Source organism: Perognathus longimembris, chromosome 16 (genome assembly GCF_023159225.1).
Source record: "Perognathus longimembris pacificus isolate PPM17 chromosome 16, ASM2315922v1, whole genome shotgun sequence".
Taxonomy (NCBI): Eukaryota; Metazoa; Chordata; class Mammalia; order Rodentia; family Heteromyidae; genus Perognathus; species Perognathus longimembris.
In genome coordinates, this window is record NC_063176.1 from 4,853,066 (window position 1) to 4,881,046 (window position 27,981).

Here is a 27,981-nt window from a genome sequence, read left to right on the forward strand (position 1 = left end):
AAAAAAGCGATTGGCTTGACACTGGAATATGATTATTTATGGGAAAGGGGGAGATGGAGAAAATGTACTGAAAACACTTCAAATTGTAGTCTACAGTGAAAGCGTGTTTATTAAAGAATAATCAGCATCTCTTTTGTGGCAAAAATAATGGGGTAGTTGAATGGGAAAGAAGGAAGAGAATCACTCCAAACTATTGCCAAGTGGTATTATTAACAAGCTCTCCCGACAGGAGAGCCCGAAGGCAATGAGATTCAGGCATTAGGGAGGGCTGTGGCTGTGCACTTGGAGCTGGTGCTGTCCTCCACCTTGGGGGTGGTTGTAGATATGTTGTTGTCTTGGCTGGTGCTTCCAGTCTGCACTGGTGGTCTTAGGGAGCAGGTGACATGAGGAGTATAGAGGCTTCCTGTTGCCTTTAGTGTAGTAGGAATTGTGAATATCCTGGAAATAAGACTGAAGAACAAAAGCTTGACAACGGATACCTTCTGTGATTTTTGTTTTGATAAAACTATTATGGAGCCATGAAAGCCATAATAGTGAATTTATCTGAATTTTACATATTGAATTTATACTAAATTTAGGACAAGTGCTTTGACATGTAACATGTTATTAGGGAGATTTCATTGTCTCCCAGTTTCCTTTTCCTTATTATTTTGTATTCCACCATAACCACCTTGAAAACCAATATCAACAGGGAAAGTTTGATTTACTCCACACCAACACTTGAAGTGATAAAATTGAGGTGTCTTTTTGAAAACCAGATGAAAAAAATGACAGGAATGGATACTGTTAAATATTTCACACACACCATTATTGTTTTGTGTAATAAAATTTCTTGGGCAAAGTTAAGCAGATGCTGAATATTCATAAACAAGAATATTTCAAACCAAACTATTTTCAGTGTCCTATGAAATTGATTTCCTCAAGTATAGTATATTCTAATATTTGGTCACTAGGTGGCACCTGAAAGCTGTAGAAACATAGGGATGAAAGACCTGGATTTCATGATGGAAGAGGTGAAATTGATCAAGAGGCATTGCATTTATAAACAGATTTGTTGAATGATAATTCCTTTGAACAGCTATTAAAGATAATAAAATATAAAAAGATACTAAACATCATGAGTAATGGCAATAAATATATTAATGGTTTATGGACTGTACATTTTAGGATATGGTCTATATACTTTTAAAATAAGTTCTCTATAAAACATACACCATGTTATGCCACCAGCAGCCTCACACATCTTGTATGTAGTGACTGATCTGTAGGACTGTGATGATCACAGGTGAAATCACCTAAATATGCTTTTTTTTCTTCCCTCCCTCCCTCCCTCCCTCCCTCCCTCCCTTTTGCGAATCCTGGGGCTTGAACTCAGGGCCTGAGCACTGTCCCTTAGCCTCTTTTTTGCTCAAGGCTAGCACTCTCCCATTTGAGCCATAGCGCCACTTCCTGCTTTTTCTGTGTATGTGGTAGTGAGGAATTGAACCCAGGGCTGCTTCATGCCTGCTAGGTGAGCACTCTACCACTAAGCCACAATTGTAGCCCCCTAAGGATGCTTTTCTTAGAATGCAACCTATCGGAAATGTTGCATAGCTGTATCCACACACTGACTTAAAAATGTCATCCCAAATTTTGCACTACCCAGGTAACTTAACTGCTATTTAAGTACCATAAGCCTAAATCACCCTTCTATAAGACAGATAACATTAAATAATTTATTTAAATTGTTATAGTAAGAAAACCATGGTGTTTGCAAAGTGCTTATTCTAGTTCTCAGAACATGGCAGTCACTCAAGAGAGGGTGGCTGTTACAACCGTTGCTGAAATAGAACTAACACTTTGTTTTAACCAATATGGTGTGTGATAATCATAGACGGAACACAACTGTTTTGAAATGAAGACATAATTAGTCCAACTCAACATGTCGGTATATGAATCCTCGTTCAGCAAAAGATTGGTTGGGATCTTTCCAGGCATACCGGTCAAGATACGGTCTCGTTCTGAAGGTTTATTTTTGTTTCTTATTTCTGTTTTTAACGATGACCATCTTTCTTGACCATAGCGGGATTAGATTGTAATGAGAGTCCTAAAGTCTATTTTAAATGTTTCCTTCTCCACAAATGCCTCCTCAAGTAGAAGGTAATCTCTTCTGGAATTCGTTACTGCCAGGAATACTTTTTATTTTCAAGGGATTGGCAAGGCTAACATTTTGGGCATAGTAAGTAGAATCGCAATCAAAGAGTGGTCTGCCAGGTGTCGTGGTACACACCTGTGATCTCAGTATTTGGGGGACAGGGGCAGGAAGACTGCAGATTTGAGGCTACCCTGGGCTCTGCAGTGTTTTCCAGGCCAGCTTGGGCTACTGAGAAATGAGCCTCTCTCTCTCAAAAGAAAAAAACAAAAAGAAAGAAGGCAAAGAAGACTTGAACAAGAAGACCTCCTCTGAGCTGAACCTGCACCTGGCCTTCCTCCCTGGAACCATGGTGCTCTGACCTCGAGTCAGCCTCCCCTCCACACCAGACGCCCATCTACTGAAGAAAGCCACTCCCGCAATTCTTCTCTCCTTCTTCCTGCTTTGATCTTCCAAAGTGAAGGAGCGATGTGGACTCCATGTCCTCTACCAGCTGCTGCTCTCAGACAGGCCGGCGAGGCTGCCCAATCCTTCCTGGAAGTCTCTCTAAAACCCGTGACACTGCGTGTGAAGACTCCCTCTATGTGTCAACTTGAGTCACAGTGTTTCCCACATCCACAGGTGTGATTCCCAGCTGTGTCTGTGAGATGTTTCCTGATGAGATTATCCTCTGAATCAGCAGGCTCAGAAATGTAGCTGCCCTCCCAGATGGGGGCATGCCCCCAGCCATCTCGGGAAGGCCTGAACCTAGAAAGCCACAGGGAGCAGACCCGAGTCTCCTAGTTCACCTCCTCTCTTGTACTTCTCCCCTCAGACTGAAATTAAGAATTAACATCAGCAACTCTCCTGCCATCACACCTGTATTGAATAGTACTATTGGCTTTGCTGGTTTTCAGTTTGCACACAATAGAGGGTTAAAAATTTCAGAATAGGAATGGAGTAAACCAATTCCTCATAATAATTCTCTTTTCATTTATTATGTTATATTACTTGTATGTATGCATGCATGCATCTGTCTGTCTGTCTATCTATTTATCTATCATTTATCTTATTCATCATCTACCATTTAGCCAGTTCCTGGCTTAAGAAAATGAAAATTTGACTTGTGATTTTTTTCTTTTCTTTTTTTCTAATTTTTTTTTTTGCTTTATGACAATGTGGAAGAAATATATATTTAGTAGAAACCCTACTTCAACTTTTGAATTTTAATCTTTTTCCAGACTAGCAATATATGATATGGTGTTTTCTTTTGATGCAGAACAGTACTTATGAACCCCAGCTCTTAGTCAAACATATGACAGAACGATAAACAATAGATATTTTACTGTGTGCCTCACTGGTAGATGAGATATATTAAAGGCATTTTTCCTGATAATATTTTTGATTTTGGTTGAGTCTATGAGCTTCTCTTCCCAATGATAGAGTTTATCCCTCTTGTCTGTCATTCAGTTTACTGTATCTATTTAAGTCTATCATAGTGGTGTAGTATTAAAGACTAGAGGCATGACTCAAATGGTAGACCACCAGCCCTGAGCAAGCAAGATGAGCAAGCTGGAGAACCTGATTTCAGGTCCCAGTATTGGAAAAAAAAAGAATGGAATAAATAAAACAGTAAAAAGAAATGAAACAGTAGAACTTAATACAATAACAAATGGTCTCTGTTAGCTTGCCAGCCAGTCTGCCTATAATCCATCACCACTAATGAAAAAGAAAACAGCATCAGGAAGAATTGTTTGGTATATAGATGTAAACAGGAGAAAAGTGGTCTTTCTGTCGTAAGAGTCAATCAGCCTATGCACTGCTAAGGAACGGTGGATGCACAGGAAATTCATATAAAACATACACTCTATACTTCATAAGTTTATCATTGATCTGACAAAACAAACATTGTGCAAATCGGAAAACATGTCATTGTTATGTGGTGTGTGAGATTTCATCCCAGAAAACGTTCATGTGCACCAGAATATTATGAGAAATTCCAGTTTTAAGTTAGGTTTGAAGGATTTCTGAGGATTGCAAAAAGAAATTAGTCTAAATGCCAATTCCATGATTAAGCATTTTGGAAAATAAGAATCTGAGGGCAAAAGTGCCGACGAAAGCTAGGCAACTCCAGTTTCTTCAGACTTTAACTTTTACCCAAGCTGACATTGAGACTTCATGGTTGAATCGACACTGTGGTACAGTTTTGAGGGGTGTTCTTGGGACAAATATGCATTCTATAAATCATTTAAAGAATGAGGATCCAGATGAGTAAAGAGCAATGGATTCAACAAGACCTAAATGTAACAAGACCTATGTGCATTTCTTTAGTTCAAGTTGCTATTCCTTTTGCTTTTTAAAATTAGTTGTTTTCTTTAGAAGTAGTTTTCTCTCTTTATTTTCAGGGAGAGTCATGTCAATGGGGGGATGACATCTCAACATGACTACAGCATTTCTTTGAAACAATTTTGCTTTTGTCTGATAGTAGAAGAAGTGAAAAGACAGGATATGTATGTTAGATGATGGATAATAACTATCAACACTTCATATATTTAAGTCTTGTTTAAAGTATTTTGAACACGCGAATGTGCTGATAGAGCACTTACATGGCATGCACAAAGCCTTGGAATGGTTTGCTCTGAAATATCACACAATCAGACACACATTTCTTAGAGCCACGAGTAGATTTTCCCACCTGTAATACCAGCACCCAAGGGGCAGAGGCAGGAAGACCCTGTGTTAGAGACCAGTGTGGACTGTCTCATAGACCTTATCTCATGAAACAAAAAAATTGATGGTCAACAATGTCATATAACATTTATATTGATTATGAATAATAGTTTTATTGGATATTTCTACAGATATACTTTCCACTCTTGATTTACTGGTAAAATGTAGGGTGATTTCAAGTTTAGGTAAAGTCTCAAATGTGGTTCCCTGTCTGGTGACTCGTGATGGTGAATACCAGCTTTGGCAATCTGCAGGAATTTATTCACTTGATATACATCTTCAAATAAGTTATTTATATCCAACTGTTATTTCACAACTTAGTGGTGAAATGAAGCTAAAAGAAGCTTGATTACAAAACTTAAGGAAAACTCAGACATGACATGTAGTCGAAGATCACAGACTTGAAATCTATTTAAATCTTTATAAAATGTTCTTGGTTTGTGTGCCTGTGGCTCACGTCTGTAATCCTAGCTACTCAGGAGGCTGAGATCTGAACAGATCATGGTTCAAAGCCAGCCCAGGCTGGAAAGTCTGTGCGACTCTTATCTCCAATTAACTACCAAAATGCCAGACGTGGAGGGGGTGTAGCTTGAGAGGTAGAGTGTTAGTCTTGAGCTAAAAACTCAGGGACAGCACCCAGGCCCTGAGTCACACCCCAGGAATGGGGTGTGCACGCACACCCACACTCACACCCAAATACCCACACACAATACTCCTGATTCCAGAAAAATCCATAGATCGAAGCTGCAACATTGTATTAAGTCAATCATACTCTAATATAACTGTAGATTCAGTGTAATACCCATAGGATTCTAGGAATTTCACTTTGGAAAATGATCATTTAGTATTAAAATTTATAAGGAAACACATTGGAATGAAACTATCTAAGGGAACTTTGAGAAAGTGAAGTAAATATGTATTTACCAAGATAATAAAACATTGCAGCAAAGCATGACACAGTAACAGCAAAATACTAAATAACAACAACAAACAAAAAGCTCAGGAGCAAACCCAGCTCTGGGTCTAAATTTGCAATAGATATCATTGCAATGAAGTGGATAAAGTCACGTGTTTTGGTTTTTAACAAGATTATGTTAGGCCAATTTTATCCACCTAGAAAAAAAATTGACCTTTACCTTTTCTTTATAATATACACAAGAGTCAATTCTATGTGAATTGTTGATCTAAGTGCAAAGGCTAGCATATTAAGGTTTCTAGAATTAGGTCAATTTCATCCACCTAGGAAAAAATAAAATGACCTTTGCCATTTCTTTATAACATACACAAAAGTTGATTCTGTATGAATTGACCCAAGTACAAAGGCCAGCCTATTAAAGTTTCTAGAACAGGAAAGACAATGATAAGCAAGAAAATTCTTATACCACATGCACAAATGCTTAACACACTAAACTTAAAGCAAAATTATAATTTTTAAATGAAAATTAAGAAATTCTGTTTTATTAATGATACAAGGGTTTGTATTCAGGGCTTCATGAATGCTAGGCAAGAGGCCCTACTGTTTGACCCATACCTCTAACTCATTTTTTTTTCTGTTTGTTTGATAATCCATTGATTGTTTGCTAGTTCTGAGGCTTAAATTTGGTGGTTTTGGGGGCTAAAGCACTCTTGGCTAGATACCTTAAGATTTTAAGACTGGCACTTTACCACCTGAGCTAGACCAGGATTTTGCTACTTAATTATAGAGTGTTGTTGGCATTTCTACCTGGACTGGACTGTTCACCCCTTTCCCCACCACACACACATATACACACACACCCTGTCTTTTTGCTCAAGGTTAGCACTCTACCACTCGAGCCACAGTGCCACTTCCAGCTTTTTCTTAGTACTTTAATGGAGATAAGAGTCTTTCAGACTGTTCCCGTCGGGTTAGTTTTGCACTTCCACCCGCAGAGCTCATCCTCCTGAGAAGCTAGGATTCTAGGTGTGAGCCACTGGGGCCTTGCCCTGGACTGGTTGTAACATCGCAATCTGCAGATGATAGCCTCTTGAAGAGCTACAATGATAGCCTGGAGCCACTTGCACTTGGCTGGTCAGGTTGGTTTTGAGATAGGATCTTCCTTTTTGTCTAGGCTGTTTAGGACTGAAGTGCTAGTTATGCTTCCTACCACAGCTGAGATGACAGGTGACCACCACCAGAGCCAGCGATTTGGTGAAGTGTTGGGGAAGGGACTCAAGAATTCTGATCTCGTCTTGGGCTATGGTGTTGACCTCTGCTTCCTGAGTAACTAGGATTATAGGCATGAGCCCTGACCCCTGGGTAAAAAAATACTGTTCCTTAAAAATGCTTCCAGTAGGGGCTGGGGATATAGCCTAGTGGCAAGAGTGCCTGCCTCGGATACACGAGGCCCTAGGTTCGATTCCCCAGCACCACATATACAGAAAACGGCCAGAAGCGGCGCTGTGGCTCAAGTGGCAGAGTGCTAGCCTTGAGCAGGAAGAAGCCAGGGACAGTGCTCAGGCCCTGAGTCCAAGGCCCAGGACTGGCCAAAAAAAAAAAAAAAAAAAATGCTTCCAGTAGGGCTGGGAATATGGCCTAGTGGCAAGAGTACTTGCCTTCTATACATGAAGCCCTAGGTTCGATTCCTCAGCACCACATATATAGAAAATAGCCAGAAGTGGCGCTGTGGCTCAAGTGGCAGAGTGCTAGCCTTGAGCAAAAAGAAGCCAGGGACAGTGCTCAGGCCCTGAGTTCAAGGCCCAGGACTGGCAAAAAAAAAATGCTTCCAGTAAAGAATTCTATTTTCACTATTGGAAGACTACGTAATAGGAAAGCATCCAAGAGTGAATAATATAAAATTTGGAAAATCCAACTATGGGAAGCGTGTGGAAGGTGAGTCCACACCAGCAGAATCTAAAGGAAAGTTGATCCATGAAAGGAAAGCCCTGCCCTGGTGGGTCTCCACCAGAGGGAACTGACCAGCCCTCGTGACAGTGGCATCAGAGAAAGATCAAACAGAAAGCCAAGCTTTGGGGGCATGTTTCCTACTGACACCAATCAATAATACAAGTTTTTACACACAACAATCACTTAGACAACAGAATCAAAAAATAGATAATTTGTGACTGGTAAGAAAAACCCTAAACCAAAACAAAAGGTAAAACATATGTGCCCTATTGCATTTCGAGTAAAATTACAAAATGAATTGACTTAATAGAAGACAAGGTTGTACAGATACACCATGCTCAAAACCATCATGATAAAAAAAAAAAAGGTTGAAGTTTCCCAAGCTATTTTCTGGAATAAATAGAATATATCTATCGCTCAGGCGATGCCAGCTGAGGTTCAGTACAGTTACACATGATAGCACACGATAGAAATCATAGCCAGAAATCAGATAGAAATCAGAGAAAACAAAGGATAGAAAGGAAAGATCCTACCTCATCATGACTTGATAGTATTTATAGACGTGAACTCCAGGAAATGCAGACAAGAAGGGTTTGGGTTTTTCCCCCATTGCTGCTGTTTTTGTCTCCTTTTCCTTTTGTTTGTCCATGTATCTGTCTTTGGGAGGGCCAAGGGAGGGACACAAGAATGGAGGGACAAAGGGTGAACAAATGCAGCGTGGCACTCACTAGACACGATGTTGAAAATGAACTCTACAACTTGTGATTGGGGATGGGGGGTGGGGAACTGGGAGAGAGCAAGGGAAGGGGTGACATTGTCCAAAAGGAAATGTACTCATTACCCGACTTGTGTAACTGTAGCCCCTTGTACATCACCCTTGCGATAACAATAACGACATGAAAAGCCATCCTGGTTGTTTCTTTTTCCTTTTTTGTTGTGTTGAGAACTGAACCCAGAGACTCCTGCTGGTTAGGGAGCACTCTGTAACTGATGCATTTTTTGTTTCAATTATGTTTTTGAGGTACAGTTGAGCACACGTTGCCCTGAGGGACTCAAACTCACAATCTTCCTGCCTCATCCTCCTACTTAGCGTTTTTACAGTGCTGTTTATAGTAGATGCTCCTGGGCAAACACTAGTAGAACTGGACAAATGCTATGGAGACAATGCAGTCTGCAAAGCCTCAACCATTTGCTATTCATCTCCTTCCAGAAAACAGTTGGCAGCTTCTCATCCACAGGAGTTATGAAAACGACATAGCGCTGTCAAGTGAAAGCTAAGGAGGCCAACATGGCAGAAGGCCGCGCGAAGGAATGGAGGCTGGGTTGGATCCCACAGAGGGGGCCTCACACGTCAGTGGATAACGGATGAGCTCTAGGACTCTGCGTGGGAGAGCCAGCTATTCCTAAGAAATGAATAGTAAGGATTTAAAGAATAAAATTATTTCCTGTCAGCACAATCATTCTTGAAGCTTTTTAAAGATCTGAATAAAAAGGAACTAATATATTTCAGATAAAAAATGCCACAAAGTACTTTAAAGAAGTTAATATGAGGAATAACTCTTAATATTTTATGCTTCATTGCACAAAACGCAACAAAAGAAAGATGGGATTAATTACACTAGTATGAACAAAAGAATAAAAACATTCCTGTGGATGAAATTATCCCATTAAAGAATAGAATGTCAAGCTATATCCTGAGAATTACATTATGTTCCCTGAGATTATTCCATCGATGAACATAGCTGATAATATCCTGAATCTGTAAATAAGGGCAAAAAGATTAATACCCTTATAGCAAAACAGTGTAACCTCATAAGCAAATGTCACAAATGAAAATTCAAATTTTCCTCAAATATGTAAAAAAGATGATTATAGTCAGACAAAGCTAAGAGAAACCACAATCAAATAGAATTCCATTTGTAGTAGAACGACGGCAGAGTTATATTAAAATTGATATAATACCAAAAATCATTTGCCCCAAGTTTCTGCCTGGTGATGCCTGGTTTTTATTGAGGAAGAACAAGCTAGCCTAATGGAATTGGTTAAACACAGAGTTAGGATTATCCTTATTTATCACAAAGCTATTTCTTGGGTGTACCTCGTAGATGACAAATCCATGCTGGGCTAGTATTATTGTTGTTATTTTTTTATAAATAGTAAGTCAAGAGAAACTTTTCTTCCCTGTGTGACTCTCATCTTACAGGCCCGGGAAATGTGACTGTCATGAACACAAGTCAGACAAGTTTCATTGTACCTGTTCTTTACATTTCACCCAGCCCAGGAAAAAAATCCAGCCAACCAATACTGGAATCAACACATAAATCAAACACTATACCAGAAGGTTCCTCTATCTGTCACCAATATAATCATCCTCATCATCCTGAGCACTACCCTGGATACCACCTCAACAGTCAGAAATATGTACAGGTAAATGGGATTTTATTTGGGAGATGAAGTCTGAAAAAAATCTAACCTAGGTGACAAGAAATATCTTCTAGCTTTTTAAATTATTGCCTTTTATAATTTGGTATTTGTTTCTAGGCCCTGTCAATCAAACTATACTACCATTTGATGTCTAAAGGCTGTTAAAGTTTCTGAAAATTTTTTAAAAAAATAAAAAATTAGGAAAGCAGAATTTAACATGATTTTGCTTATAGAAAAATAATATAATCTTACAATTGGCTTGAAACTTTATGGAAATAATGCATAGCATTTTTTTCATGGCTCGCCAATAAAGGATTTTTATAATGTAATAGAATTAATAGAAAGATAGAATTGTGTACGGTATTGTTTTTTCTCAGAAATAAGTAATATATATATATTTTAAAATAGAAAAATGTGTCTTACAATATATCTTGAGTTAGCAGCTGCCAAAATGTAGGTGCTCCTCAAACTCCACAGATTTCCACATGGCTTCCTTCTCATAGGATATTTTTGCTGCCCAGAATCCCAGGAGAAAGTGGAGGGAAAAGCCAGTGAAGAGGCTTCTGCGCTTTCTGCCCAGCTTCCACTCTAGTGACTGAAAACCCTCCAGGGACAGAAAGCAGAGCTGCTTAGTGTGAATAATCCCTGGGGAATTGGGACACATGCTTTAACACTCTTGACTGATGGAGCAGAAGTTAGGCGCACCGTGTTCAAATGGCTTATCAATCAAATTTTCAATAAGTAAAAAGTATGGCTTCAAAGCAAAGACACCACCAGAGCATGGTTACGAAGAAATCCAAAGTGGACGGTGACACTGTCATGTACACTGAGGGTAGAATTGTGAGGTTGATGTTTGAATATTGTGAATAATGTATTTACTGTATGTTTTATTATCTGAATTATTATCACATGTTGATAAGGTGAATTGTACCAAAAGAACAATGAGGTCTTATTTGGAGTAGGTTTAGACCCAAAGTGAATCAATTATAGTTTTATAAAACATATGGATTAGCTTGAATTTTAAATTATTTTTAACAATTTTTTTGTCAAATGAGTGGTTCATCTTGAAATGCAAGTTTCTTCCTTAAAAATTTGATTGCAAATGAATTTTGTAAGTGAAAAAGTAAATTATTTCTTGAATAGATCTTTTTATGTTTAGAATATCAAAACTTCACCTATTATTTCCAGTATCAATGTATTTCCTCTACTCTAGGAAAGGTTGAATTAATCATAAATGACTGTGATCTTCTATTTATTTTAAAATTATATTTTTAATTATCTTTAAGCAGTGGTATAAAGGAGTTGCCAATTAACAAAGCAATTGATGAATACAATTCAAATTGATCAACATCGCTCCTTTCAACCTTCTTACCCACCCCTCCCAACCCACTGTGATCTTTGTTGTTCTGCCAGGAAGAGAACCGCCCCATGAAGAGGAAAAATTCTACCAAAGCAATAGACAACAATAAAAATTCAGTGTCTTACAGCATCCAAATGTGGCTTTAGGACAATATTTTCTTATGAAGTAAGAAGTAGTGATTCTGTACGTAGAAATCATCTTATCTAGAGTCGTTATTTAGACTACCTAACCTAACATTTGAGTTTTTCAGACTAATATGCAGATAGAACTCAGAAAGACAAAGCTAACAGACTAGGTGAAGTGACTAATCCGAAACAAACTTGAGACCTCTCACACTACACGTTCTGTAGCCATTAGAGAAAACATGTTAACAAATACTAGTAGTACATATTGTCAAAGGCACATCCTGCCTGAATTGCCTTTCGCTTGGAGAATATTGTTAAACAGAACTTCACTACGAAAGCCTATGTAGACCATGCCTGAGAGGGAGTTTCTTGGGAGAGCTTTGACAAATAATGTTTCTGGGAAAGAGTAAAGAACACATCATTAAAAGTGACAGGTATAAGGAAGAGGCAGGATTAAGCAAAGAAGACATAATGAAGAGGAAATAAAACTAGGTGGAGTTATACTGCTGTGGTTTTAGGTAATGTTAAAAACAGGGCAGAACAAAAAGCAAAAAGAAAATACCTTACCTACATGTTCTAGAAAGGAAGAAAGCAGAAACATGAAATTATTAACAAGAAAGCACATATCCTGGATTGTAGACTTCTGTTTTAAAAACATTTATTCAGGGTTATACAGAACATAAATTGAGGAAACAGCGGCACTTGTTTTGAAATATAAAAAAATATGGGTTATATCACCTTTTCCAAATGGGTAAATTACATGATATTGTGGTTTTCAAGCTATGAAAAATAATTGGAGTCCAAACCTTATATAGACTCTGTTGAATGTAGCCACAAAAATCTATTCATAACCTTAAACCATTCTATCTGTATGATTCTGTTTCATTTAGTTGCTCAGTGTCGATGATGAAACAATAAAATATCCTACAATTTCTATTATAGTCCAACATGCAAAAGCTATAAAATATAGTTGAGTAAAAAATAAAGAGAATTGGGCTGGGAATGTGGCTTAGTGGTAGAGTGCTTGCCTAGCATGCATGAAGTCCTGGGTTCCACTCCTCAGCACCGCATACACAGAAAAAGGGGGAGGCTCATATGTCTATAGAAAAGCCAGAGTAGGAGCTCTAGTTCAAGTGGTAGAGTGCTAGCCTTGAGCCAAGAAGCTCAGGGACAGTGCCCAGGCCCTGAGTTCAAGCCCCAGGACTGGTACCACACACACACACACACACACACACACACACACACACACACACTAATAGAAAAGAACATCATCTATAACAGAAATTGCTGAAGTTGACAGAGTGTTCCCTTCCACACTTATTAAATCTATCAATGAAGTCATATTAATATATTTAGTTGAGTCTGTAAATCATTGTATAGCCATCCACATGACACGGCTATAATTTCCAACAATATAAAAGGACCACACTGAATATTTTGCTACCAGCTTTAGACTTTTACAAAATATGCAACATGACAGCAGAGACCATGTTCATTCTTGCCCACTTCATGTAACCCTGGCAGCTGACACAGTGCTCAGATATGATTATTGTTATTATTTTTGGCCAGTCCTGGGGCTTGAATTCATGGCCCTGGCCCTGGCCCTGAACTTCTTTTGCTCAAGGCTAGCACTCTACCACTTGAGCCACAGTGCCACTTCTGGCATTTTCTATTTATGTGGTGCTGAGGAATCGAACTCAGGGCTTCATGCATGCTAGGTAAGCACTGTACCACTGAGCCACATTCCCAGCCCCAGATATGATTTTTATAGTGAATGATCATTAGGCTCTCTTACCTTTGATTAGAGGCTTCTATAATGTAAAGTAACACAGTGCCTGACGTACAAATCAAGGTACGTGAGTTGAGTAAGAGCTAGGTGGATTTGGAATGTCTACTGTCAGATTTGAACTTTTTTGTTTTTCTATTTTCATAGACCCAATATATCCTTCCAGAGGACATCTTGGCCCCTCTGGGTGATTATTATTCCTGGAATAATGGTAATCCTGGGAGTAACTATTGGTCTCCTTGTACATTTTCTGGCAGTTGGTTAGTATTTATTACTTTCTATTTTAATCTATATTATTGAATGTCCCTTTAGTTGAGAACATAAAGAGGGATGAATATTAAATTTCTTCTAGGAAGTTGGCTCATTTGCTTCTTATTTGCTATTTTATTTCCACATCTTACTTTTATTATTTGATAATGAAGTTTCAAATTTTGTTCAGATGCCACCTTATAAATAATGCCATCAACTATGGAAAAATGAGCAATACTGAAATGCTCAATACTTTGGTGGCAATGTTAATTTACAAGAGTTGTGCTGTAGGCTTATACCTGGGTTTTTATATTGTTTAGTAAATATACTTCAAACTGTAGAGATCCCTTTCCTTCTTAGCTCAAGTCTGCTATTGGTTATTAAGATATGACGGATAAGTAGCAATAGATAAACCCACAAATGACCTTCCAGTTGTAGGTGGTCAAATATGATCAAAATGGCTTAATGTTTATGCAAATTTAGTCCTTTTTTAAAAAATCGCTGATAATAACAGTACACTTACCAAGTTTGGTTTTCTGGTTTACTTTTACCTTTCAGAAACATTAGCTCTTAACTTTCTGCAATAAGGTGATGTGTTTGACATTCCTCTGACATTGATTACTCCATGTGAGCCTTTCAATAATAGCTCCTTTGAGCTAAGAGGGAATGCTGTGTGGTTGTTGAGTCCCTGTTCATTCCCCTTCTTTTTATCTCATTGGATGATGATTGTGTGTGTTGGTCTTGGGGCTTGAACTCAAGGCCTGGGGACTGATCTGGAGCTTTTCTTGCTCAAGGCAAGCACTCTACCACTTGATCCATAGCTTAACTTCCTCCACTTCTGGCACTTTGACAGTTAATTGGACATAAGAATCTCATGGACTTTCTTGACCAGGCTGGCTATGAACCACAATCCTCAGATCTCAGCCTCCTGAGTTGTCAGAATTATAGGCTTGAGCCACTGCACCTAGCTTCTCGGGTTATTTTTATTTCTTTCACATTGTATTTCTCTTTTAAAATTTACATTATATTATTATTATAAAATTGATCTACAGAGGGTTTACAATTACATAGGTCAAGTAATAAGTACATTTCCTTTCCTACAGTTTCATCCTCTCTCTCTCTCTCTCTCTCTCTGCTTAACATCTGAGTTAATTGTTACTTTCTAGACAGAGTTATGAAGGGACCCGAGACCACTTCCTGTTTTGAAACTCTGAGTATGTCTTTATTTCACAGAAAGAATGTACTATTACCAAGGTGATTTTCACATTTCCGGAGTCATGTATAGTAGCAGTTGTGAAACTACTCCTTCCCAAGCTAACACAGAACTGAGCAGAGATATTGAGGCTAAGGTAAAGCAGAGATTGCCTTTACTAACTTCACTGTAAATCTGATTTTAATATACATACAAGTGGCTCTTTTTTCTCCTTTTTTGTACAGATGCTATCTGTGTTTCAGAATTCTAGAATATATAAAGAGTATGTCAACTCCCAGATCATCAAATTTTTGTGAGTACAATTTTATCCAAGATTGTATGGAGAGGAAAGTAGGTAATCCAACCCTGACTTTAGGCAAAAACCACCATAAGCCAGATAACCAGAATTGGGTACCTGGCCTAAAAATGCTCTTGAAGTGTGTTTGGTCATAGTGGAGGCAGGTGTATGGAGTACAGGAAAGCATGATAAATGTTGATAGCATCTGTAATTTGGTAATTGTCAGTGTGTACTCTCAGAACAAAACAAAAAGCCCAAGTGAACAGCTAACCAACTTACCTAACAAACACCTTCAGTTATCTTTCAATCAATCAAATTATTTGGACATAGAATTGCATATTTAAAAATTGTAATTAGTGGCCAAGAGTGGTTCATGCCTATTATCCTAGCTACTCAGGAGACTGAGGTCTGAGGTTTGCAGTTCAAAGTCAGCATGGGCAAGAAAGTCTGTCAGACTCCTATCAACAATTAGCCACAAAAAAAGCCACACGTAGAGATGTGGCTCAAGTGGTAGAGTACTAGTCTTGAGCGAAAAATTCTCAAGGACAGCATCCAGGCCCTGGATTCAAGCTCCAGGATCAGCACAAAAAAATGAATTTGATCCTTTTCTGGTTAATAAAAAGGCACTTGGCATATACATAACCAAGGTTATTCTTATGATTTTTGTGTTTTTACTCTGAGCCTTCTTAGTATTTATGTATCTTGGAGCAGACAAATGCTGCCCAAGAAACTATAGGTGGAAGCCTATGCTAGCTCCCGAGTAGACGCTGCAAGCATGTTTTAAAATTCTTCCCTGACCTTTCTTAACATCCCAGTTTTCCTCCTTTTCAAAGTTAATTGTAGAAAAAAAAATTCTGCATGCGAACTCTGGTGTCTGTTGTATTGTAATAAATTCTCCTGAGAATCATTCCCTGCTAAGATTCAATTTCTCCAATGCATCTGAAATATTCTAAGTTCTAGTTTGTGAGTTTATAAGTTCTTTCACCAACAGTACCAGAAAACGTTTAGGAACCCTATGTACTTTATATTGGGCTACTATCTGCATATTATTTTTAATCAGTATAAAGAAATATATGTGGTAATGCATATGTTGGTTATTCAAAATCCTCTCAAACTATCAAAAATCAGGACGTGGCCTATTGGAATATTTCTGTTGTTTCTAGGCCTCATTCAAATGGGTCGAAGGTGCAGTTACATCTGACGTTCAAGTTTCCTCCAGGAAAGAGGCATAGCATGCGGACTAAAATCAGAGCTATCTTACATCAGATGTTGAGAGCCAACCAGGAAACGTGGAAAGCAGTTCCCACTTCCATTCAAATTATGGGTATTTTTACTTACTTCATTTTTATAGTTGCCTAGATCTCTGGACTACTTAAGAAAAATACTGGAAGAAAATGAACTCAAGTTTCTGGAATTTGTAAAGTTTTTTTTCTTAACATTTAGATAATATTCGGTACTTCAGAGTAAAGAGAATTATCAGAGGGAAACAAATGCATCTGCTTTTTATATACACCGGCATTTTAACTTCCTGAATGCTTTATTGCAAGTATAATGATGACAATGCCAATACTAGTGGCAACATGAACAAAGACATAGTGAAATCCTCCACACGTTGTTCGCAGAGAGTCAGAAGAAGGAAGGGAGGAATGACAATGGGGTGGAGGTGAATGAGTATGTCCAAAGAGCACTGTGTGCACATCTGAAAATAACGCAGTGGGTCTATTCTATTACAAACAATCACATACCAAAACAAATCACAACAAACATGAGGGCTTTGTTTCTTATTTCCTTCTCTCTTTTCTTATATCATGTGGCAAAGAGATGTTTTGACAAGTGGAAGTCAGAGAAGTTGATAACTAACACATGTACAAATCTAATAGTTCAATGTTGGGCTTACTTATGCCATAATAGTTAACATTTTCATCTTTTTGAGCTTGAATCAACTTCTTGATGATATTTTTTTTTTTTACCAATTTTGTGGGTTTCTTCTCATTTTTCAGAAATCAGCAAGTTTAAGACTGACATGCTTGTCAACAATTGTAAGTTAAGAAATTTAAATGTAATGTACATTTTATTATGTTCACAAGAGTTTCTGCAAGTGTTTTCTTAAAAAGATCTTAATGTATATCATGTAAGAGTTTATAGTACTGTTTCAAAATTACTGGCTATGCCAGATAGAAATCTGGAAATCTTTTTGGAAACCATTGGACTGTTGACTTTAATACTCATAAGGACTGGTAGACAAGGGTGAAATGAGAACAAATTCCAAAGAATGGAATGATGAGTAGAGGCTACCATATGTGAAGAACAAAATTTAAAAGACCGAAGGGAAAAGGGGGATAACTGTGGACAAAAGGAAAAAAATGTAACTGAGATCAAATAAATCAAACATGTATTACAATATAAATAGAGTTCTGCCTTGGAAAATAAATTCTCACTAGGGCATTCTGTGGCACACCAAGCACATGCCCTTGTTGACAAAGTTCTTCAGAGGACTTTGCAATTCAACCCGCGGGTATAATAAAAGGCCGTGGTCACCTGTGATCAAGACTGGAGAAGGTAGCCAGTCAGAGTGGCTCAGACCAAGGTGCAAGAGGCAATCCTGGTAATCGCACAGGGCAGAAAGGCGCAGGACCAGTGGGAAGAAGGGTTTCCATGCGTGTTTGAAGGGAACTCTTCTTGTTTAGCATCATCAAGGACGACTTTTTACCGTGGGAAGCAATTCTTCCTCCAGGTTGTGGAAGACCAGTGGTCGACAGTGCTGCAACTGGCAACCGGGTTGTGAATGGGAGGGATGCCCAGGAAGGGGCGTGGCCGTGGGTGGCCAGCCTGGCGTGGCGGGCCCGGCACTTCTGCGCAGCCTCGCTCATCGGCAGCCGGTGGCTACTCTCTGCGGCTCACTGCTTTGCTAAGTAAGTCCCAAAGGTTCGTGTCCCGTGGGGTTTGTGGCACAGGTTCGTTCTGAGAAGGGTGCGGGGCCTAACCTAATTGTGTAAGGGATCGCCAGGATGATACCAAGTTTATACTCACATACAGAACCGACTGTTTGCTGGATAACTAAGTGACAATACAAAGCATTTGAAGTTGAACAGGGGAAGGAGGAACCGAGCCGAAATGTGTCACATTTGCCCAAATAGCTACTTTGTCCTGGTTGTAAGTGTTTCACTTACTTTATTTCATAGTCACTGTAATTCTGCAAACAAGAATGGCAACAGTAGTCACAGTGATTGCTATCTTACTGTATGACTTGACCAATTTACAGGCGAGGTAATAAAGGCTCAGAAAAGGTGATGTAGTTAACGTAGCAAAAATCATACAATGCTTAGAGGTAGAAGTTTAATCCAAACACAGATACATCTGATGTAAGTTATCAGGCACTCATTTGTCTTGCCCTTTCAGAGTTTTCAATCTCATTGAAGGGAAAGTATATATTAAAGCAAAAATACTATAGACTAAAAGTAGCAGCAAGTATGTGGTATAATCACACCTGTGGCTGACAGCAAGAGCTATGGAAAGGAGAAGATAGATGATCTGTCTGTGCTCTAAAGATAGAAGATTTGATCTGAAATAAAAAAAGATTTGATCTGAATACAACACTTGATGTTATATTTGATGGCATGCTTGATGTCTGGATGAGAATGGATTACGTGTATTTCTGGTTTAGAAAACCATCTTCTTCAAATGTGTGCAAAGGGAACAGCATGAGTTGCGTGCTTCAGGTAGTAAATGGGGGAAATGATTTTGCAAAAGGCATGATTAGAAAAATGCACTTTGAAATTTTAGTTATGTTGGTTTGGACATCTCTGAAGAATGATTCAGAAAGTTAATAAAGTGATGGGTTTTGCATTGGACACTCACAGAACTTCTTCGAAGTGTAGCTCCTCTAACATCTCAGTAGGTTCAGGAAACACCAGTCTCCTCACTGGAACCTGGACAGATGGGAAGGAAGTGAGTTCAATACCACTGTGGCCGCAGGCCTGGATTCAGGAGGGGTGAGAATGGGAGACAGAGCATGCAGGTTTTGAAGCCTTAAACAGTGGCACCTGCAACTTCGAGGGAGAGGTTCAAATAAAGAGTGTTTACCCTTAAGTGAGTTTCTTTGAAGAAGGGGAGGCACTAATCAGGAAATCTGAATTACAGTTGAAGATGCATTGGGTGAGAAGGACGTGCAATAGTGTAGGTCCACACGCCTGGGTGGGGCCAAATTTGCACGGGAAACACCAACAACCCTCATTGGGAGCATCTCCTGCAAGCTGAGAAATTAAGCGTTCTATCTTAGTTAGTTATTTTGTCTGTCAAGTGAGGCTGTTCCTGAGCTCTTCAGCTCAAGGCTCGTGCTCTACCACTCGAGCCACAGCGCCATTTCCACTTTTCGCGTGGTTCATTGGAGATAAGAGTCTCATGGGCTTTCCTGACCTGGCTGACTTTGAACTGCGATCCTCAGATCTCAGCCTCCAGAGTAGCTAGCGTTACCGGCGTGAGCCTCCGGCACCCGGCAATCATTCTTTTTACAAACTGCAAACTTATATCATCTTTAGGTCTGAGACATTATTTTCCTCTTTTAATATATATTTTCATTGTTGTTGCAAAGGTGATGTACAGAGAGGTTATGGTTGCTTAAGTCAGCTAATGAATACTTTTCTTTGGAACAGTGTCACCCCTTCCCTGGCTCTCTCTCAGTTTTTCTCCCCCCTTCCCAGCCCCAAGTTGTAGAGTTCATTTCCAACATAGTGCCTAGTATTTCTGCTGCATTTGTTCCCCCTTTGTCCCACTCTGTTTGTGCCCCCATGACCCCCTGAAAAACAAATAAACTTACAAACAAGACAAAAGGTACAGGGCTGAGAATATGGCCTAGTGGTAGAGTGCTTGCCTCACAAACGTGAAGTCCTGGGTTTGATTCCTCAGCCCCACATATACAGAATAAAGGATAAAAAGTCAAATGACTCCAAAAGCAATACTTACCAAACAATTTGGTGTAAACCAACTGAACATCTCATGGGGGGAGAGGGAAAGGGGGAAGGGCAGGGAATGAGGGAGGAGGTAACAAATTATACAAGAAGTATACTCACTACCTTAGGTATAAAACTGTAGCCCCTCTGTACTTCTCTTTGACAGTAAATAATTACTTTTTTAAGTCAGAAGTAGCGCAGTGGCACAAGTGGTAGAATGCCAGCCTTGAACAAAAAGTAGCCAGGGACAGTGCTCACGTCCTGAGTTCAAGCCGAGACATTTTTTTGAAAATGAGAAGTTAAGTGCTCTGGAGTGTCATTTGAGAACGTCATGCCTTCAAGGTAGGTAAGAGATCTTGACTGTTGAGAAAACTGACTATATCTAAATTAAATTGTGTCTTCTAGGAAAACGAATTAAGCGACTGGACTGTTAACTTTGGACTTGTAGTAAATAAACCGTATGCGACCTACAGAGTGCGGAGGATCATTTCGCATGAACAGTTTAAGTCCGCTGGGGTTCACAATGATATTGCACTTGTGGAACTGGCTAAGGAAGTGTCTTTTACGAAGTACATTCGTAAGATTTGTCTGCCTGAAGCCAACATGAAGCTCTCAGAGCAGGACAGCGTTGTGGTTACAGGATGGGGCGCCCTTTCTATGAATGGTAAATTTCCCCAGCAGAACATAGAAGCTTAGTGGGGCACTGGTGCTTCCCACCTGCCATCCTCACTACTCAGGAGGCTGGGATCTGAGGACCGCACTTCAACGCCAGCCTGGGAGGGAAAGTCCGTGAGACCCTTATCTCCAATAAACTACTCAGCAAAAGCCAGGAGGGGTGCTGTGGTACAGGAGAGCACTAGCCTTGATGAAAAAGAGGCTCAGGGGTCTGGGAAGATAGCCTAATGGTAAAGTACTCACCTCCTATACATGAAGCCCTGGGTTCGATTCCTCAGCACCACATATATAGAAAAAGCCAGAAGTGGCGCTGTGGCTCAAGTGGCAGAGTGCTAGCCTTGAGCACAAAGAAGCCAGGGACAGTGCTCAGGCCCTGAGTTCAAGCTCCTGGACTGGCAAAACAAAACAAAAAAGAAGTCCAGGGAAAGAGCCCAGGTCCTGAGTTCAAGCTCCCCAACGGATAAAAACAAACAAATGAAAATCATAAGAAGCTTCAACAATCCAAACATTAGCCATTCCCTCATGCAACCCATTAATCAGTAAATATAGTAAAAAAAAAAAAAAAAAAAAAAGATAAGGCAGGGGCAAGGACACAAAGTCTTACCTTCAATTTCTGAAATATCTCTAGAAATGGAATTAAGCAAAAGTCTTTAAGTAAGAGGCAGGCAATAATAATATAAATCTGAAAGACATGAGCAATTCCTTGGTCTCTTCTGGGACTTGATAGTTAAAAGAATCTGAGTGATGCCAAATGGTCTTTTTTTTATGCCAATCCTGGAGCTTGAACCCAGGCCCTGGGTGCCATCTCTTAGCTTTTGTGCTCAAGGCTAGCACTCTACCACGTTAGCCACAGCTCCGGCTCCTGCCCTGTGTTCTTTATTGCAACCAAAAGGCTCATGTCCTTGTAATGCGGACCCTGTCTCTCCTGCAGGTCCTCGGCCTCTGATACTCCAAGAAGCTCCGTTGAAGATTATTGACAATGACGTCTGCAATGCCCCCCACGTGTTATCTGGCTTGGTGTTGGACACGATGCTATGCGCTGGCTATTTATCAGGAGGAGTCGATGCCTGTCAGGTACAGCTCGCTGTTGCTCAAACGTTTTTCTCCCCAAGGGTTAATTAGCTGGGAGCTTTGGTTAACATAAAATATTTTATGTACTAATGGTTTCCAATTCACTTTTTTTAATCTGGAGGGAGAAATCCACTTCAAAATGTATCAGTTCCATGTATGTGTCCCATGTACAGTTAATGCTGGGGGAAAACATAAATCCTTTTTTCATGGAATAAGCTCAAAGGCTCACCAGCACACAGTATTCAGTGTCAAAGGCTACACAAGGAAGAGCGCTTGGGGATCCCAGGAAAGGTGGAATGTCTGTCTAGCAAGAGCGGGGTTCTCAGTTCACCACCAAAAGGAAAGCATGAAAGAGGATCATCAATGAAGACGAGCACTTAGACCTTTATACAATAAGCTCAGGAGTCCTAGTTTTCAGGAAACCTGCAGGTGGACGCATCAGGGGGCCCAGTCCTCCTGAGAGGCAGAAGGACGTGGACCCTGTGTTCAAGTCCCCCTGCTCTGAGGATTTCACAGGGACAGGCACCCTGCCAAGTCCCCACCACTCAGTGGCCTTCTCCCTGTTTTAAGACAACCCTGTTTATTGTTTATTCCGTCTAGAGGCTTGAACTCCCAGCCTGGGCGCTGCCCCTGCACTTTTTCTCTCAAGGCTGGCGCTCTAGCACCTGAGCCACAGCCCCACTTGCAGTTTCCTCTTGGATAATTGGAGCTAAGAGTCTCATGGACTTCCCTGCCCAGGCTGGCTTTGAACTGTGCTCCTCAGATCTCAGCCTCTGAGTAGCTAGAATGACAGGCTGAGCCACCAACACCCAGCATAAGACTGAGCTCTTCAGTCAAATTCTGGTCTACCCCACGCACCATGTGGCGGCTGCAGGTAGCCTGTGATGGTCTGCACGACCCTGAGCTTTTGCTAACGCCCAGGGCTCCAGAATCCTCTCAAAGAAAACCGTCTGGTTTCAGTGCCCAGGGGACAGTGATAATTCCAAAAGAGAGGCCAAAGGAAAACTTCTCAAACAGATCCACGATATTTGTTCTCTTCTTCTAGAATGATTCTGGTGGACCATTAGCTTATATTGACTCCAGGAGAATCTGGCACCTTGTTGGAATCGTAAGCTGGGGTGATGGATGTGCTAAAAAGAATAAACCAGGCGTCTACACACGAGTGTCTTCTTATCGTGACTGGATCATGTCCAAGACGGGACTCGGAAAGAAAAGTAATTATGAAAGGGACTAGGAAGACAACGTCAAGGTCTTCCCCATTGCTTCAAGACCTTCTTCTGTTCATTGATGGCAAATGGATCATTTCCTTATGCAACAAAATACAAATGCCTATATTTCTTTATATCAAGAGCACTATTTACTTGTTTGTCTATTTAGCTAATTTAGATGATAGAAAGAAAAGAAATAAGGCCCAAAAGTATTTTTCGTAATTGCCTAGTTTTCATTAAATCTTATAATTATGTTCCAAACTAATTCAATTGGCTTTTTCATAATTAACAGGAAGTAAACATTTTGAAAGTATGAGAACACGTATGCAGGATCTATCAACTGTATTCTATTAAATACATTATAATTTCACTTTGTTAAGCTGGAATGTGGGAGACAAAGAATTTGCATTTATTTTTATCTGTATATGAAATAGTCTGTGTGCCTCATAAAATCAGATGTTGGGAGACAGGTGATCTAGATGAATTCGGTCCATAGATTAAGAGACTAAGAGCTGGAAAAAATAAATCATTTTCTAGGTACTATTATTCATTTTTGATATGCCTGTGAATTCAACCTGTTAATTTAGATCCAAAATGTGTCAGTAGCTGTACAAAAAGTTACAGTTCTACAAGTCAAGCTGTAACTACCTCCTGGTTGTATAGTTCATTTTTATATATAATGTATATTGAATTCAATGGCTACATTTGCTCACCCAAGAATTAGTTTTCAATTACAGTTTCTTATGTAAATTGTTATATCCTTCTTCTTGTCCTTTGTTTGTTTCTTTTCGCAACAAAAACATTTCTCCAGGTAGGGAACTATAAGGCACCTGTTTCAGTAGTTCTCCTTAAGGTGAAAGTACGATTGTATGATGGGTTGATTTTGTAATCCCTGCAAATAATTTGCCTTTTGTAGTTCTTTGAAATTAAAAAAAAATGTAGCAGGAAAAACCTAAAGGCAGGTAAAACGAATTAAAAATATTTATTTGAGCTGCCTGTGGTGTTGTTATTTTTCTGCTTTCTATGGTATAAAGTATGACTCTGAAGGGAATACATACCCCAAAAGTGACAAGGTGGAGTTTTTCCCATCCTTTACTCAAGGGGCTCACAAATATTTACTGAGCATCTATATATCCAAGACCATAGTGAATAGAGACAGCATCTTTCCTTAAGGATTCTACTTTTAGTGGATAGAAAGGTCAAACAGGCAGTGAAAAAACAAAATATCCTTGAGTATTCTTCTGTACTATTCATCAAGTCTTCTCCTGCTAAGTAACTCATTCACTGCTTCTCTCCTTGACTGCAGCAATTTCTTTTCTCCCTCCTACACTCTCCTGATGATCATGCTCCTTATTTTACCAACATTTAAAAAAAAACAGAAAATACGACATGAGAATTTCGATTGGTGTTTTCTATGCAAACCAAGTGATCTATTTTCTTTTCTATGGGCATATAGGTTAAGTGGCCCATGTGCTCGAACAGCCTTGACTTTCCCTACATCTACTAGATGTGGGAATTTTTGCAATTACTTGACATCAATAAGCTTGAGTTCCTTGATGTCACATAGGGATAAGAATAATATCCTCTCCCTGGTGTGTTGTGAAGTATTCAGTTAACAAAATTAACGTACAAACTACACACAAATATAGGCTTGATGTTAGCTATTGCCATCTATATTGTATTTTCTTTGCTTCTTTCTATTTTTGTTTGCTTGGGTTTTTTTTGTTTTGTTTTGTTTTTTTGGTTTTTGGTTGTTTCTTTTGTTTTCAAAGATCAGGACTTGAACTCAGTATATAATGCTTTTGCTCAGTTTGGCTCTTTACCCCCTGAGCCACATCTCCAATCTCTACATTTTATATTATAAAAATGGACTTTATTTAAGGCAGAATTCTCTGCCTGTGATAAAGACCTTCCAAGATCTGATTGCTAAACACCAATATACCAACAGACATAACTAAATCTCACTTACTCTTTTAAGAAAATGTTTTACAAGATGATGCATGTATGCGGATTACAATTTCTATTTCATGACATTACCAACTATCTTTTGACCATTGTATGATGCCTTAAATGCCCTAAGTACTAGCGACTATGAGTGACTACAGTGAATAAAAAAAAAGAGTGAAAAATTATCATTAAGCACTTGTGCAAAGGAGTTGGCATTTACCCAAGAGGTTTATGAATACAATACACCAGGTTTATGAATACAATACACCACCGCTTTCAACACTGTCACCCATCTCTCCCCTAGACACCTCGTCCCTCACTCCTCTTAGTTTTGTAGGATATACATTGGATTCTTGACAGCATTTTCCCCCTCTTCTCCTCTTCATTTGTCCACCTTCTCCCTTTTAACCCACACCACCACTTTTGAGCATTTTGTTTTTACTGGATTTCTTTTTCTAACACCAAGGCATGAAGAAATTTCAGAATCTACTTTTGAAACATTTTCTTTTGTGTTAAAGATATTTCAGTTTATAGTGATTACAACATTGCAGAAAGAACCATGTTGTTGTTCTGTATAATTATGATCATGCAATAATAATTCTATACTATTGTCCATATTGCTGCCATAAAATTACATATCGAAGGTGACAATGAAGGAAAAGATGACTCTGGTACACATAAATAGATACATTGAAATCCTTTTGTACAACTATTTGATACAACAATAAAACGTTGATCTCAATAAAGGAGATAATAGAATAATGGTAAGAAAGATATGCAGAATGAGAAATAGAGAGATAATAGGTCCCAAAACATAGATAGCAGTGATTCATCCAAGTGTTCTATAACACATATGGTAACGGTAATGATGATCAACAATAATTTATGATATGTTTCAAAATAATCGAAGATTCCTAACACATAGAAATGTTAAATGTTTGAGGACATAGACGGGCTAGTTACCCTGATTTGGTCATTGCATATTATATGCATGCATCTAATTAGCATGGTATGCCATGTATGTATACATATGTATATATATTATACATATAATAATATATGTGGGTATCCCAAATATTATATGCCAATTAAAAACAGTAGAATACAGGTTATTCTTTAAAAATTTGATCTCATGACCATCTATCCTTTTACTGCCACCAATTATTCTTTGTCCAGTTATTCTATAGAATAACGTTATAGAATAACGTTATAACGTTTTTCCATTTATAAAATGTATCAAAAATTCAAGATGTCAAGTCCAGCGCTGGTGGTTTACACCTGTAACCCTAGCTATTCAGTAGGCTAAGATTTGAGGACCAAGGTGTAAAGTCAGCCCGGACAGGTAAGTCTGTGAGATTCTTATTTCCAATTAAACTCCAAAAAGCTAGAAATGGAGGTATGGCTTAAGTGTTAAAAGTGCCAGGGTTGAGTGGAAAATACCAAGCAAAAACATGTAGCCCTGAATTCAAGACCCAGTACACACACACACACACACACACACACACACACACACACACACACTCACAAGTTAAAAGATCTAATTTTGTGTTCACTCAGTTACTGCACTGTCATTGGTATACATGCTCCTGAGTGTCATGAGTTTATCTATTTGTCTCACAAGTATATTTCTGTATGTAAGATAATGCTCAAAGGGCTGGGAATATAGCCTAGTGGCAAGAGTGCTTGCCTTGTAAAATAATGCTCAACAAAAAGCAACTCTCAAGTAAACCTTTGTTGAGATAATTAAAGAATACTTTCTTGCCCTGGCATTTCAGAAATAAACAGATTCCTAGAAAAAAAAATAACCACTTAGACTTTCCTTTCTTCTCCTTTGTGTCACTTCTGCATTCCTAGTAGTGGGGACAACATTTTTTTGTAACAAATTAAATGTAAACTTTGCCTTAAATTAGACATATTAAAAATTTTGTCACAGTAGCTATTCATAGTTGACATAAATAAGACTTTATATTTACAAAGCCTAGAGATAAACACTGTATATGAATTCCACTAAACAATGGTTTAGGCTTTTAAAATACTAACTTTAAATAGTTGTGCAAAGGTCTTGCCTTGTAACAAGCGGTTTATGAATGCAATGTATCCACTCAGCATTCTACCCATCCCTCCCCTTACCAGCCCTGCCCACACTCTTCTTTGCTTTGAGTCAGTGTCTCCTGTAGGCTCTCTCTCCTGTTTAGAAACATTCTACCACCAGCCCATCCCCCTCTGAATACCCTCAGAGAAGAAAGTCTGAAGTCTTTATTAGGACTTGCAAATCCACAATGAAAACGTGACTCACGCGCCTCCTCGTTATTTAACTGCTCAGGTGATGATGTTTCCACCAGGAAGCTCCCTACGGGAAGAATGACTGCTTATGTAGCCCAGTCTCTCCCAAGAACCATGGGTTTCGGGAGGGCTTTTTATTATCTCTGTTCCTGGATTTGCAGCTGGCTCAACTGGGTTAATCCTTGTCACTCAGTGAGTAAAACTGAATACAACCAACCAGCTCTCCCGGCTGCCTCTGTCTGTTTTATCCCCTGTTGTGCTCTTCCATGTTACCTGTGGTCCAACCACTCTTACTACTTAGTTTCCCAAGCGTTATTATTCTGGGCCTTTTCAAATGGTAAACTTATTGTCTGGGGCAAACTTTGCTGAACTTTTTATTTTCTGCGAAACTCCTTCTGTGTTTTTAAAAGTCACTTCACACCTTGGTGGGACGTTTTATGCAATGTATTCTCATTAATTTTGTGCCAATTATCACCAAGCCACCATCTTCTCTCAGGAAGTTCTACACAATGAACAAGGCTCCAAGAATCCCATATTTTACTGCTAATTCTAATCTTTAAAAAAAAAAACTGAATCCATGTAAATAAGTACATTTAATCTACCCTATACCTTGTGAAGCACACATTATCCTTGTGAAGAAAAGAAACCCATAGCCAGGAAGTTCCTGTCATCATTTCCAGTCTATTTCCTCCTCTAAAGGAATGCTTC

The 27,981-nt window shown here is 39.1% G+C and overlaps 1 protein-coding gene across 1 annotated transcript; it reads left to right on the top strand.

Moving 5' to 3' along the window:
* The first annotated feature begins 6,976 nt into the window (after positions 1 to 6,976).
* On the top strand, positions 6,977 to 23,519 carry LOC125365018 (transmembrane protease serine 11B-like). Its single transcript, XM_048364872.1, is given in 13 exon segments — positions 6,977 to 7,082; positions 7,617 to 7,691; positions 9,910 to 10,133; positions 10,741 to 10,871; positions 13,549 to 13,661; positions 14,884 to 14,999; positions 15,088 to 15,155; positions 16,304 to 16,464; positions 17,141 to 17,179; positions 17,875 to 18,056; positions 20,495 to 20,753; positions 21,696 to 21,838; positions 22,881 to 23,519. Coding segments are annotated over 13 exon segments (1,806 nt in total). The 3' UTR covers positions 23,070 to 23,519.
* The last annotated feature ends 4,462 nt before the right edge of the window (positions 23,520 to 27,981 follow it).